We start from the raw sequence: 15,886 nt of genomic DNA on the forward strand, positions 1-15,886 counted from the left end.
CAATCTCAACTAATAAAAAAATGGAAATAATCAGTTATCACCATGGACGAAATCCTACTTTAGCTAGACATCAATAAATGCAAATCGGCCCAGTCTAACAAGGGATTCCAGTCACTTCAGTGATATTCAAAAACTGCACAATATTTGCATTTAGTAACGACAACACTGAGCACCGCTGCAGTTATTGAGCCTGCAGCCGTGTGTGTGCTCGACCAGCAGGGGTGTGTGACTCACATGAGTGCAGCTTAAACAGCAGCTTGACGGTGTAGTCATACAGGTGGCTGCAGTCGAGGATAACCTGGATGAGGGGGGCCAGACGACACTGACCCGCCGCCGTCACAGAGACCGACCGAGACATGTCTAGAGAGCTGAACACTGTGAGGAGAGAGACGGTCAATAAATGCAGACCCAAAAATCAATGCACACACATACACACATGAGCATTAGTAATTATTGCAAACAGTGGGAGACTCATCGATCATACATGTTTCATGACTCAATCAACTCGTGCTCTTCATTTTACTGCTTCTGCCACAATTAACTAATAAAGTGTCTGAGAGCAGCACACGGCTCACTCTTGCTGCACTTAAAGGTTTTAAGTGACGCAGAGAGAGAGAGCAGCAACCTGAACACTAACAGGATTGTGTGACTCGCTGTCATTACGCCCCCCTCTTTCATTTCCCTGCTGCCCTGCTCACACTATCCCCAAAGTCAGCCGCTGAGAGCCTATGTGTAAAGCTGAGGTGTGGTTTCCTGCTTAGTCACAGCGTGCACACACACACACATGCACCTAGATGTCTGGCCTCTTCACCCCCAGATGACGTGATGCTTTTTAGAGAACAGACCACATGAGGAAGCTGACGACAGCATAAGAGATTTGGGTGCAACCTCGATTTTTGATTTGTCAAAACACGACATGTGATCGCCAATGTAACGAAGAGATATGATTTAGGCTTGGGAGCAATATTAGGAGTGAAGTTGGGGACGAGGGTTTGATAACATCACCAGGATGTTGAATGAAAGCCATGATAAATAGATACCAGAATGTAATTTCCTCCTGATCATTCATAAATGGAGGCACGCAGCCTTCCTGGCATTTCTTCTGAGCTCCTGGTCACATCCCAGCGCTCTATTTTTAGCTCGACCCACACTTCAAGAGACATTAACCTGGGATGACTCACCCAGACAACAAGGGGGGCTAAAATATAACATGAATCCACAAACAGCCTGGCAGTAAACTGAAACAGAAGAGGTGGAGCTCTGACGTGACATATATATATATATCATCACATCATCTTTATTTCTGCGCACCATTGTGCAGAGACCTCCGATCCGTCAGACTGCGTATTCCTGTCTGTGAAAGTGTGAACTTGGATGCATTCATCTGTGGGTGTGTGAATGTTAATGCGCACGGTTTCAGATAAGCACAGCTGGCAGCGCAGTCAGACCAGAATAACTTACCACCCAGGAAGAGGTTGAGCTCACACTCCAGGTAGTCAAACATCTCTACGGTCAGCTGGAAGCTACAGGACAGGAGAGAGACACGCAGAGCTCATTTAAATAGAAATGCTAAACTTAAATAAATAAACACTCTGAAAACACATCAGATCTCATGCTGGATGTCTACACCGATATGGACTGGATAATCTGTTAGCAACACAAGGATGCCACATCATTAGATGGAAACAAAAAACATTATGCCACAGGGATTTTATCGAAATGTCATTGTAGAAACTCATAACGGTGCTTGTTAGTTTGCTTGTTTGCATGCCTGACAATGTTGAGGCTCATAAAGATGATGGATGGTGTGTCCTGCAGAGGTCTCCTCTCAAATCTGGACCAGGGCATCACTGAGCTCCTGGCCAGTTTCATGTGCAACCTGGTGGCATTGAAACATAACGTCCCCGAGGGTTTCTATTGGATTTAGGTCAGGCAACCATGAGGGGCAGCCAATGGCATCAGTTCTAACATACTCAAGGAGATGCCTGTATACTCTCACCACATGACGCCGGGCATTGCCATGTACCAGGAGGAACCCAGGACCCACTGCACCAGCGTAGGGCCTGACAATGGATCCAAGGTTTACTGATACCCAATGGCGGTGTTGTTGTCATGGATACACCTCCTCAGGCTATCACTAACAACACAGTCATGCTGAATGACGTTACAGGCATCATAATGTTCTCCACGGCTTCTAAAGACCCTTTCATGTCTGTCACATGTGCTCAAAGCAAACCTGCCAATTCTGGTATTCTATGTCAAATTCCAATTGGACTCCACGGTGCTGGCAGTGAGTACAGGACCCTCTATAAGTCCTGATTGTTTGGTCAGAGACATTCACACCAGTGATCTGCTGGGGGTCATTTTCTAGCTCCGGCAGTGCTCATCAGGATCTTCATCGAACAAAGGAGCAGATACAGATACAGGTCCTGTTGATGAGTTAAGGACTTTCTACGGCTCAGTCAAGTTCTCCTAGAGTAACTTTCTCATGGAATCTCCTCGAAACAGCAAAACCCAAAACAAAACAAAAAGCCCAGAAAGGAATAGTTATGGGCAAACTATCCTAAATGAAGTGTTTGACAGCTCTTTCATGTCTTCCTTTTGCCCGTGTTAATTAGATCCATGTGGCTCGCAAAAACGAATAAAAGACAACTGAAACCTCTCCGCGTCCGTGAGATGGCTCTGACACTGATATACATGCCTCAGATTACAACATCGATGGCAAATCTAACAAATGGGTACAGAGCACTTGTAACATTAGATTTCTTTTAACCTACAGACGAGTGTTTTCCTTCTTTTACACATTTCTTTCCATTTCTTCTGATTTTCCACAAACTTTTGCTCTTTTTTTGGGAGAAAATATCAAACAAACATGTCTGGTTTATTACTATCAAAGCATTAAAGAAGCAGATACCGATCCAGGACTGTTGGCTTACGTGACCATCTCTTTCCGGATCGGGAGCATATCCAGGCACTTCCTTAGCCACCATTTATTCCTAATATGTCTCCTATTGAACATCAAAATGTTCATCAAAGGCCAGCCACAACCACTAACCACTGCACAGCTGCAGCCTGCACTCATCCAGGAATGCAGAGCAATCTCTCAACAACAGATCCGGACACTTGTGCAGTCCATGCACAGATGGGAGACTGCTTGCATCATACTGAGTGGAGGCTATACCTCAAATGAAACATCTTCTGTAAACGTGTTAAAGTGTTAGTATGTGTCAAAGTAAAGAACAAGCCTTTTGGTTATCCCCATGAACAGCCACATATTATCCGTGTGCGACTGTCCAGTAACAACTGAAGGATTTTGCATTTCACACTTTTGCTCCACAAAGCTGAGAAAAAGGCAACGCTGCCAGCACAGCGGTCCTGTCTGCCAAACAAAAACAATACGAGCAGCCGAAGCAGCGACTCGCCACACTCACAAGTTGTTGACGTCGTTCTCTCCCGCCTCGTCGAGCTGTCGGTTTGACATCTGAAGGTTTCCTGGAAAACGAGGGTTCTGAAAGACAAAGCAATGTAAAAGTCCTGATTACGGTTATATACCAGACCAATCTGATGGTTGTAAAAAGCAATGTGCTATTTAAATTAAGATTCATTAATTAGTCTGAGTACTGTGAGTCAAATAAGTTGTACGAGCGGTTGGAGATGAGGGAAGGGAGACCGGACAAAAGATACAAATGACAAGGCTTTACTTTGAAACACCCCGTGAGTATTTCACACTATTTTGTACTTTCACCCTACTACTTTTACTCGATTACTCCATTTAAAAACATGTAGTGAAATAGCAATGTCAATCTACGCGTAGTGATCCATTTTTAATAGAAACAACTGATTAGAGCAATTGTTAGTAATACTGAATTAATATGCATACTAGCAGGCATGCATCATATGCATGTTTGCCACTTTCCAGGTGAAAATCCTCAACCTTGGCAAAAAACACCCAGACCTTCTGGGACAGCACCGGCACTGTATTCTGGTCCCTCCTTAACTCTACTCAGATGTCTCATAAAAAGCTACACTACAGATTCTTGGGAGGCCATTAGTGTAAAAGCTGGAATTTTCTCTGAAGCCACCCGCAGAGACCTGCTGGCACTAAAAGGAGAGTCTGAGACAAAGATAATGAGAGACGAGGGAGAGTGGTGATGGGTTTTATAGGTCAGGCCAACTCACTTTGATGTGAAACTCCATTTTGGTGATGAGCAGTTTGAGGTAGATGCTGCACAGCTTCCCGTAGCCTTCACTCAGGTGACCCTGATGTAGAAAGACAGAAGAGGAAGTGAAGAAATCCAAGGAAACAAAGGAGAAACAGTTTCCCCATGTCCTTCCTTCTAAAGGTCACGGTGTCCCTGTGACCTTTAGAAGGTCTCACAGTGTACGGGTGAATGCAAAAACCCAGTTGACAATATCTCTAGCCTGTGAGTGAGGGTGGTAATGACATAACAGGAAAGAAAGAGGCCACAACCTTTGTCCCACTGACCACGCTTCCTGTATCCTCCTTCCTACTGACATCAGCAAAACTCAGTTAGTGTAATAAGGAATATCTTAGACCTCCACCCCAGTCGCTGTTGCTCAATTAATCACTTAGGAGTGTCTCTTGAGATTTTTGTGGCTAAATGTATTGCAGTTGACACGCTTGCATTTCATCAGAGTCACCGGCATCAATATAATGAAGAGAAATCTGCTCACTTCTATCAGTGGTTCCCAGCATTTTCCATCCATGCCCCATTCAGATGGACAACACTGCTTCATCAACACTATAGTACATATATCTGTATATGTTATTTGGGTGTACATTCAGGATTATTTAGCCTAATGTTTAAGCTGTTATGTTCCGTTAACAAGAATTTTAGCTAACAGTTTATTCACACTTTTTTTGGCTTCCACTTTCATCTATTTATTTATTTAATCTATTCATTTATATATTTGTTTTATGTATATATTTGTTCAAGTTGGATAGCAACTTGAACAGCTCTTGTAACTTGTTAGCTCACTATAACTGTTAGCTAGCTATGACAATTGCCAGATTTTAATGTAATACTTAGCTATTTATGTCATTTTAGCTGTTAACCCCCCCCCACACACACACACACACGCAAGTGAAAATTGTGAGTTATTCCTGAGTCGAAACTTGGTATGCAACTTGCTAACCTGCTAACATAAAAATGTGAGTTGCTGAAGGTAAAATAGTTTTTCTTTACGGATGGAAACAGGCTTTAATCATTTATCCATTATGTTTAGCTGACTATTTCATTTGTTTATTTATACAATTAGGTAATCGTTTAAATTGCTTGTTAAAACTTCTGTTTTTTTTCTAAAAACATTTCTTTAGCTCTCTCAGTTATTGAGCCATACCGTTAGCTAGCTAAGATAAATTTCCAACTTTCAGTCTAGTTAAGTTTAGTTACCTACTTCAACTATTAACCAATTAGGTTGCGCTAACAATGTAATGTATGCATACAGTTAATCATTTTTACTGCCCATCTAAACCTTTATGTTTATTATCTACATAATTTAACTCATGAGGCATATAGTTAGCTAGCTATGACAATTTACAACTTTTAATGTAATACTTAGCTATTTATATCATTTCAGGTGTTAACTGTGTAAGTTTGTTTCTGCCACTGAATAATAATTTAACTGTTGAGGCACACAGTTAGCTAGCTATGACAATTTTCCACTTTTAATTCATTACTTATCAACTTATCTTAATAAAATAATCTCTGCATTTATAATGTCAGGAAACAATTTTCATCCATGCTTTTCTAACCAGTCAGATATTTCTTGTCCATTTTAATCACTTGTGTTTTCTTTCGGTTGTTATTGGTTAACTAAAGGCGCAGTAACACTAACAGTGGTGCTCAAACCTATTCAGGTCAACTAAATTATTTATTCTTTTAATGCATCTCTGGCTTCCTACAAGATACCTGGAGAGGGAAGTCAGTGGGGTGGATAAATGCAAATATTATCAAATGACATTATTGTTTTTTAACTACACCACCAAGACTAAACGCATGTCAGCACAAATCCCCCAAACCAGAACGACACCAGCCTCGGTGACATTACTGTTTCATGAGGGTGGTAGATGATGCAACATGAGCTCATGTGGCTTTTGTCCATTATGTCTGTCACTACACCCTGGCAGCAGGCTACCAACAAATGATGATGAATATAATCTGCTATGATCACCACAGCAAAGAGGACAGTTGGCAGCCGTACTCTGATAATGAACAAAATCCAAGTAAATCAGCAAAAATTGCACCTGTATATGTTAAACTCCTAGAAAGATCATTTTAATGAGTCAACACCCACCTGGACAGCCTGTTAATGCCTTTTTAGTGAGTGCCTTCACCTGGCCTGAGGTTCGCTACACAAGTTTATTCCATGTGAACTTAATCTGGTGCTTAATCTGACATCTCGTAAAAATAGCCTGAGCACTATATGTCTAATAACTCTGCCGCCTGTTTATTTACTGCTGCGTTATTGTTTCTGTGGCTTTCTTGGTCTCTCAACATGCTTTTAAAAAGAAAATAATCTACTCTGAAAGCACTTTAAGCTCTGCTGTAATTCAGGAAGTAAAGCGAAAAAGCTACTGCCTCCGTAAATTAATTGACAGAATTTGTTTTGTTCATTTACCGAGCGCCTCTACAGTACTATGCACTTCTGCACACACAACTGCGATGCCAGAATAAAGGGCATAATAATACACAGTGTTTCGTGTCTTCACATAACAAATGCAGTGGTCCCACAAGCCACTGCCAAGCTGCACGATAATGCCAAGCTGTCAGAAAATCATGCAATCACAGAATGATTTATAACATTAATTACTGTAACTAGAATTTAATGACACTTAAAGGCAATAACAATAAGGCATCCTTCATATAGCTGCAAAAGACAGTTTGGTTGTACAAAACTGGTTCAGTAAAGATAGATTACATCTCTTATGACGACAGCTGTAAATATTACTGGAGAGTAGCATTGCTGGTCACCACAGCAGATAGCTCGGCATATTTGATTTGGCAGATTTCTAAACTGGATGCCCTTCCTAACAAAACCTCAGAGTGATGTGTGTCTCCACCCGGTATCTTTCACATGCTAGGCATATGTGTAACCACTACACTATGGAGCCACTGTAAATACAGGAGTAACACCCCAGGCTATACTGACTAGTTTAAATGGTCACATTTTAGTAATGAGTATGTTTCATTCGTATCATGTTTTATTCAATTCCTTTTTAGTGTTACAATAAAGTAAGGACTAAAGAAGATTACCGTATTTTTTGGACCATAAGGTGCATTAAGCGAAACAAAAGAGTCAGAGAAGTCAAACTTTACTCAACTCATTCTTCTTGCTTCCTCCACTTCTGTACCATTGATTCATTAATGTTGAATTCTCTCGCAGCTGCTCTATTACCGTGTTGTCGCAGTATATTAATGACTAACCTCGTATTGTGGATGGATTATCTCAGTTGTTCTGACTGAAGTTTGGTCCCTTTACAGCATCCTGCCAAGCGATTGGATTTATCCTTAACCATCAGGAACCCTCACGTTAACTTTTATCCAGTGGAAAAAAGTTGGCGTTCATCCTCCAGCTTCACTGTGTTTATGTTATGCTAACATAGCTGTGTCGCTAGCGCTCACGTAGCACATCATTATATACCAGCTAGCCCAACTTCAGTAACCCTACAAACATCACTGCTGTTTAGTTTTCTGTCTTCATTTATGTTGGAAGTGATAGCAGAGCTGTACGTTTTAATTTGTTCAGACATCTCTCAGTCAGAACATGCTATATCATGTTTAGGTGGAAATTAACGAGCTAACTTCCTGCTAACTTCTAAATCTGTTAAATTTAATAAATTCTGTTTTCATGGATGCCTGGATGTTAAACTTAATTGTTACACCTTGTAAAGCAGCAACGCTGATCATTTTATTAAAGATGAAATAATTTAGACAGTTTTTGACTCTCAGTGATGCTGCAGTGTTCGTTTGACTTTGGGGCCTAATGGGGACGGAGTTTTGGACCCAGATTACTCCACAAGGCTCCTGACTACGGCAGCCGTTCTAAAACATTTTTTGTCAGATTTTTCTAATGCCGTGTATCACATAAAATCGTATCGAGGTCAGTAAGCACAGCCAGAATTCATACATAAGACAAACTGGATTATAAGGCACACTGTCAATTTTTGAGAAAATTAAAAGATTTTAAGTGTGCCCTGTAGTGTGGAAAATGCAGTAAATGAGACTTATGACTGTGTGAGATGACATAATCCTTACCCACATCCTGCTCATATCAGTTAAATCAGCCTTGTTCCTCATGGAGTCCTTTATCACCTGAAGAATCAACAATGGAAACAAAGAGAGGGGAAACATCCTTAACATTGAGTATCAGAACACAGTTACAATAAGAGGGAGACAAAGTTTTCGTGTTTACGTACGTTCGGATGCCCGTCCCGCAGCAGCTTGTGGAAGACATGGCAGAACTTCCAGCAGAGCACGGCGTTGCTGGAGAGAGGAAGCCGGTTGACTGCCGCCCAGAAGGTGTGGGCACCTTTCTCATGATGGGTCCCCAAGATGCAGGGTGAGAGCGGCAGTCAAGGATCACAGGCTTACAGTGTTTGTGTAGCCTGGCGGAGCCTAAGTATTTACCAATCTCAATACAGAAAACTCTTATTTTAACATTTGTTGCATCTCCTTTGTGTGTGAATTTTTTTTAATGATCTCTTTTCTGATGTTTGAGGCCTTTGCTTAGCTCCGTCTCTGTGCAGGATGTTAGATGTTAGCAGTTTGGTGCTTTTTAGTCTGTCTGATAAAACAGAAATATGTCCGTCTAGCCTTCCATTTGGTTTTACACATGACTAAATTAGCTGTGCAGCAGGGCCATGTGCAGACGACGGGGTTACACAAAATTAGCTGTTTTGCACCAACACAGCCCTCCAGCTACGGAAGGATGATTTTGCACACACAACAAAGTCAAAACAAATGCTCTTCCTCTCCTCAAACACTCAAACAAACACACACACACACACACACACACACACACACACACACACACACACACACGTACGTTAGGATATTCCTGGCATGCTTCTCTTTGACAGCGACCTCCTGTGTGTTGATGGCCTTGTTGATGCTGACAGCCTGTGAAGAGGAGTAAAGAAAGGGCAGAAGAGAAGAGGGGAGAGAAGCAGAGGAAATAAATCAGCCCACAGCTTTTTTACTCACAGCAAAAAAAACAAGTCAAGTTTTTCATTTTAAAACTTGACATCCTTCCACCTTTCAGAAAGTTGCCTTTTCCCTTTTCTAACCACCTGGGGAATGAGAGGCAGCCCAGGTTTTTTTTATAACGCGCTGATTGACCCATTTTCTGCAGAGTTGGTATTCAAGGCAGCAGCTGAGAGGCCTCCTCTCTGCTGCTGAGGAGGATCTACAGCCTCGAAAGAGACGCGTGTGCTGCCAAATCTCAGCATGGAGTGCAGTCGGCAAGTTAAATTACAGACATGTGACAGAGCATGTAAGAAGGGCCGAAACGGCGCAGGTGCTTTTTTTTTTTTTTTTTTTTTAAATTCTCCTGCGTGTTTGTGTTAATTCACAGGATTAGATGTCATCATATATACAAACAAAGCAGGAAACAGTTGCAACATCTGCAGAGGATAGAGGCCGGACAGAAAACCACCACGGACTACTCTTCAGCAAACATAGTTAACATTAAGACTGTAACCAGACAGATTTAATGAGATGGCACCAGCAACCAGACACGTGCGGATAAGCAGGGGAGCATCTGTCTGTGCTATGACATCTACTGTACTGAGGAATGTTGGCCAGACTGAACCTGAAGCTCCTCCAACTTCAGCTCAAATTTTAAGAATCATCAGAGATGAATTACAGAACCACCAGAACACACTGGAATGACTTTTCACTTCTGCTCTAACCCAGTGTGACACAGTCACAAGGCTGAAAATGCTGCCACCGGTAGCTTGGATGGTGTTAGTTTGGCAGTTTTTGTGGGGATTTCTGGTTGTGCTATGGCACGCTATTAGCTTTCAGCAGGTACTATGGACACTCCCTCTCATTCTTAAACTACCCTTTAGATAAAAGCTCATGGTTCAGGCCATCATTTAGATATGCTGCTGTGGCGCCCCCCCCCATTTTCCATGCATTTCTTTGCTACAGCCAATTACTTTTTGTTCTCTCTCGCTGTGGCCTACCTTTGTGCAGGCTCTACATGTTTCAGGTCTGCACTTCCTGGCCCACCAAAGTGGCGAGTATACCTTCTTAGCTGAGGCAGAAGCCACCAATCCCGAGTGTGGCTTAGTTTGGGGTTTCGTTTCAGTTGAAAGGGAGTCGTTTCTCTCAACTGTAACTTTCTATACAGGATATTTTTGGGTTTCTTTCTTTGTAACATAGGAAGGTGAAAATGAGGCATACTAAACATGCTCTAAGATAACTTATATTACGAACTACTACAAAATTAATAAAGTGCTATTCAAAGAAAAGCATTAAAAACACAACCACTATTTAATAAAACAAAGCCTGGGTGTCCAGCAATGCTTGCAGATTGTGAGGCTGGACTTTGCACAGCATAGCTTAAAAGCTAATGGTACCATGCTAACATGCAAATAATAAATAAGTTCGTGGCTCAAGAGTTGGGAGTTCGCCTTGTAATCGGAAGGTTGCCGGTTCGAGCCCCGGCTTGGACAGTCTCGGTCGTTGTGTCCTTGGGCAAGACACTTCACCCGTTGCCTACTGGTGGTGGTCAGAGGGCCCGGTGGCGCCAGTGTCCGGCAGCCTCACCTCTGTCAGTGCGCCCCAGGGTGGCTGTGGCTACAATGTAGCTTGCCATCACCAGTGTGTGAATGTGTGTGTGAATGGGTGGATGACAGGTTGTGTAAAGCGCTTTGGGGTCCTTAGGGACTAGAAAAGCGCTATACAAATACAGGCCATTTACCATTTACCATCCATATGCGCACTTAACAACACATCGGAGAGCAACTTTGGGGTTCAGTACCTTGCTCAAGGACACTTTGGCATGCACTCTGGAGCAGCCGGGGATAGAAAGACCAAACTTCTCAGTAGTCAATCTAATTTGCATTAGACCTTCTTTACCTCCTGAGCTACAGCCACGCCAAATAAGTGCAGTAGCTTGAGTAATAGTAATAAAAAATTAAATAAACAGGGATAATAATTGATCTCTGTGCCAGACAGATATATTGCGTTACACAGACTGAAAGCACGAGGTATAAAACATTTCCTACATCCAGCCTCGTTTGTTTTCATCGTTTTAGTTTTATTTGTTAGCAGGAAAACACTTGCTCATTGAAAATGAAGTTTACAGTTTGAGTCTGAGTGGAAAGCAATTCGATTTGTAGGCGCCTGGTCAGAAACCAGAATGTTGAAATGATCCAGAAATGAAAAACAGGAACTGAAATGATCACCCAGCGATGGCGCCAGAAGAAAAGCTAAAACAGAGTTTATAGCACCAATGATTAAAGCGATGAGGCAGAATTAGACATCTCATTCTTTCATATCCTCTATGCTAAATTTCCCAATTTCCCACAATGCAATATGACCTCAACGTTACACACTGGCTAATTTCGTCATCATTCGACTGTCAGCATGTTTTTTTTTCTTTTTTTTAACTCTACCCCTCACCAGTGCTGATCTACGAAACATAACCTGACTCATAACCGGTTTTGTGCAATCAAGTTCACTATTAAAATATCTTCACGTATTTGGTGGCGCCTTCTGCGATGTGGAAACTGGCCAGTGGACTTCCTCTTTGACTCAGCCTGTGGAGATCACCGATATGCGGACATTTTATGATAAACCATTTAACACCTGCTGAGAAATTTCCGTACACATTTTACTTATGATGAGAAAAACAAATAAACATCAGAGATCGCTGCATTTATTTGGATTCATCCTCTGAGGAATATCTGAACGGTCCAATAGGTCGTTTATTAATCAGAAGGTCAGCGGTTTCATCCCTGGCTTCCCTTCGTCTGCATGTAGAAGTACCCTTGGGGAAGATACTCATTTGTCGCCTGGAGTAGTAAGAAAGTACCTTGAGGGCTCAAACTGTGTAGGAAAGATATATTTGTGGCCCATTTACATTTGGACTGACAGAAATTTGCATCCATAGATACGTGCATGAAAAGTTCAAAAGCCTTCTAGCTGTTGTGTGAAAGTTTTCACGATGCTTTTAGGTTATGTCAGCTGGCAGCCAACCAGGAAAAACCCGCAAGTACAAATAAATATAAATCTTCTAGAACCCACATCGCTTCAGAGTTTTTCAGATAGTTTCTGTGAAGGCGAGGTGACGTGAAGCAGCATCTGGCTGACATTAAACACGAGGGGAAAACAAAACCGGGAAAAGTTCTACATCCAAACAGCTGACTCAAACGGAGCCCGAAATGCCGGTCTTCCGCACACACGACCAAACAGGGCAGCGTATCCTGCCGCTATCATTTGCAGGGTGTCTCCAGCAGAGAGCGAGGAGAGCAATGGGGATGGGGTCAGCAGAGGACGGGAGGCCTGTTTCATAATCTCACTTCCCACAGATGTTCGGAGTGCGCTCCTCCTCTTCCAGTATGTGAGCTGCCGGGACTGGAAGTTTACTGCGAGGAATCGGAAGAGGAGGAGGAGTGGGGTAGAAGGAGGTTGGAATGGGGAAGGGAAAGGAGAGATGAAAGGAGGAATGATCTGGGAGCAGGGATTTCTGTCAGTCTCTTTAGGAAAATTTTAAGATCTTCTCTGTGTCGAGCTGACCTCGGTGAATGAAAGGCTCCATATCTTCTTAGTCTGTCTCTGTGTGATCTTGCAGATACACCACATGTTGATGTTCGAGTTATCTTCTATTGCACAATGTTCTGACAGCATCCTGTGACTGAGCTTGACAGATAACTAGACTATAAATATTCTAGGTTTACAGCGAGTTTTATTTAGCTTTGGAAAGACAACCTGGGTGTGTGCACCTCGATCTACTTCAGATTTCCACAACGCTACCTGGTGTCGCAGACTGCTGAGAAAAAAAAATGCCCGAGAGAGCCCATCTAGAAAGTATTTTCCTTCTAGCCACAATCCTGAAACAGATGACGTTTGGATCGGAGAAGAAGAATGTGGGTCTGGCTTGTCAAAACAACGGCAGACAATAGACTGCCACCTCCACACGCGCCATCACTCTGAGTGACATATCAGCAGCAGCGAAAGCAAGCAGGCAGGCAGGCAGGCAGGCAAACACAAGTTTACTGTTGAGAAAAATCTAATTTATGAGTTTGGTTCAGTCACAGGAGTGATTCAGTGATCATGAGAAGACGAGGAGGAATTCAGGAGCTGGTTGCTGTTTGCACAGCATCCGCCCCTCCGCGCTCAGGTCGTAGTCCTGTCGATGGTGAACAGCCGGCGCTATGAATCATAAAGGTGAGAAGAGACAGACGTGGATAACAGAAAGTGCGCTTATACTTTGGTGCAGTATGGGTGGGGACTCTTTATTAAAAGGAAAAGCCGTAAAACTTACAGCAAGAAAAGTTCAAAATCTATCCACTCTAAAGTTGTCCGGTGGGCCGGGTAGGAGCCTTTACTGAGCCGATTTAGGACCCAGGGCCTTATGTTTGACACCCCTAGCGTGACCTGGGGAGAGCAGGCACGTGGCGGGACACATGACGGCCACCGGCTAGTTGTTTCTATGTAGGCACAAAGTATAACAACCTGACGCCGCACGCTTTCTTGTTTTTTAAAAGGTTAAAGGTCGGCGCCGGATGTTTGCATCCTGACACGCACCGCTGGATATGATCTAGAAAAGCGTACGCGTGAAAACAGCCTGTGTCTGCTGATAGAGTCCACAAAAGGAAGGCCAGTGAGTTATGATCAGTCATGCGCTTTAAAAAAAAAGAAAAAAAAAAAGTTAGACTTCCTGTTTACAAATAAACCAGAAGGTCTGACGACAGGATCTGGAAATTTATGGGAACTTTATGATTACTGGAATACTTTTCTTTGTTTTGTTTTTTGTTAAACAACCCTGAAGATTCTGTTCATGCACAAAAGGAAGAAAGAAAAAAAAAAGACCCCATGCAGCTGCGAAACCCTGATTTCTTGCACCACCTGAGGCTGATACAGAGAATGGTTGTAGAAAGGCTTTCAGTGATGCAACACATTCAAAAAGCTATTTCTTCTCCAGAAACATTGAGGCTGTGTAGACTGATGCACCTGTGAGTATTTGGAATTAAACAGACTGAATTTGAAGCTTCGCGTGTGGAGGCTGGAACATGAAATGTGGCCAATGGCAACACAAAAAGCCTCAAATTAAGATAATATTGTCACTCCTTTTCAGGAGTTATGAACATATAGCGCTGTATTTATTTACACTTAAGAGTTTGAATACAATCTATACACACTTCTTGTGTTTTGCACCTTTTTCCTTCTTTTAAACACGATCCATATTTCTAAACATTGTATTCAAAGTGTAGGTTAACACTGAAACACCATGTCTACACTTAAGCCACATCTGCTTTACATTTTACTGATGAGGGAAGTGACTTTTGTGGCATTTCCTGTCATGGTCACTGGCTGCTAATTTGTCACAAGCACTAAAATTGTGACACTCGTGTTGTGATCTGCATGTGAGCTAACACAGCCTTCAGGGATCGAAGCTGTAAGTTTTAACATCGACAATTTGCTTTGCTTCTCCTTTTCTTTCCATCACACAAGAATAAAAAAGAAGAAGAAAAAAATCAAGGGATGATTGAGTAAACGCCAGTGCAACTGGTTCCCACATGAGGATGACCCAATTAGCCCACAGTGAGACTTTGTACTTTGTGTTAGGGTTGAATGGGAGTGCCAGCTGCCTAGATCTCCTGGCATTGGCTGAGGCGGCTTGCCGGCATCAATAAATCAGTGGCCTATTAGCCCCTCGCAGTGCAGCCACTCGGACCGGCTGACAAAGTCAAATGACGAGCAATTAAATCACAGGTGAGAGGAAAGTGATTATAAAGCTGAGGCGCAAAGATCCGCCCCGAGAGAGTCCTTAAACTGGGGAACCTACGTCACTGCATCTGCAGGGGGCCGGCATCTTTTGCGCTTCCCCTTTCCGCCCTGAAGCAAAGAGTCATAACGAGCCATCAATCAATTACTCGCCGACGCAACACAGAAGTCCTTTCTGCTTCTTGATATCTACAGAAACATCTTCTTTTCCACAGTTCTGCTTTCAAACAAAGTGTTATTGATACAGTGTTGAAAGCATGCAAAGTCGGGCCTGGCAAGCACCAATCAGCTCTTCTGTGGAAAGCGCGGCATTGATATGCTGATCGTGGTCTGGCTGCGCCCGCTGAAGGCCCAGCGCACAGCACCCAGAGGGAGAAAGCATCTTCTGCCTGCTAAACGAACCGGCCCTCGCTGAGCGACTCCCTTCCCCAACCCTCCGCCTCCCAAAGAGCATGTGACTAAAAAGCGATGTTGGGCGATTTGATTCCCATGTCAGTCCCGGAGACATGTCATCTTATCGTGGTCACTTTATGACGGTCACAGAGAAAAGACAGCGCTCTCGGATATTTTTGTCTCTGGCGCGTTGTCGCACATTTCATGTCAGCATTAGTGCCGAGAATAACTCAAAGCTAGTGATGCTCAATCATGAGAAAATGACTGTGGAAAACCTCGGCAGGGCCAAATGAGAAGGGGGAGAGTAAATTCGGCAACACTTGTTCTCACTGGATTTAAGCAGGAGGAGGAGGAGGCGGCATCCTTAGCATGGGAGTGGAGTGATTAATTTAAGTTATGGTACTATGATTATCTGACAGCAGTTATTTAGGTGTGGATGGAGGAGAGAGCTCATGACAGGCCGTGGAGTCTGCTTTAGCTTCACCCATGTTCCCAGTGATTCTGACTCTGGC

The 15,886-nt window shown here is 43.0% G+C and overlaps 1 protein-coding gene across 2 annotated transcripts in view; it reads right to left on the reverse strand.

The window, feature by feature from the left end:
• The window catches only part of hip1 (huntingtin interacting protein 1), a 51,196-nt gene that overhangs the window by 21,875 nt on the left and 13,435 nt on the right, over positions 1 to 15,886 (reverse strand). For both annotated transcript variants that reach the window (XM_086261011.1, XM_086261012.1), the window contains exons 2-8: positions 9,080 to 9,143; positions 8,441 to 8,583; positions 8,280 to 8,336; positions 4,180 to 4,260; positions 3,432 to 3,508; positions 1,462 to 1,523; positions 235 to 375 (exon numbers count right to left, since the gene is read on the reverse strand). In XM_086261011.1, the coding sequence (XP_086117137.1) occupies positions 235 to 375; positions 1,462 to 1,523; positions 3,432 to 3,508; positions 4,180 to 4,260; positions 8,280 to 8,336; positions 8,441 to 8,583; positions 9,080 to 9,143 (625 nt within the window). The remainder of the gene's footprint in view (positions 1 to 234; positions 376 to 1,461; positions 1,524 to 3,431; positions 3,509 to 4,179; positions 4,261 to 8,279; positions 8,337 to 8,440; positions 8,584 to 9,079; positions 9,144 to 15,886) is intronic.

The sequence above is a fragment of the Aulonocara sp. 'chitande type north' Nkhata Bay genome, linkage group LG14, assembly GCF_057382095.1.
Source record: "Aulonocara sp. 'chitande type north' Nkhata Bay isolate Kocher_YH1m ecotype deep benthic linkage group LG14, A_spYH_male_GT1.1, whole genome shotgun sequence".
Lineage (NCBI taxonomy): Eukaryota > Metazoa > Chordata > Actinopteri > Cichliformes > Cichlidae > Aulonocara > Aulonocara sp. 'chitande type north' Nkhata Bay.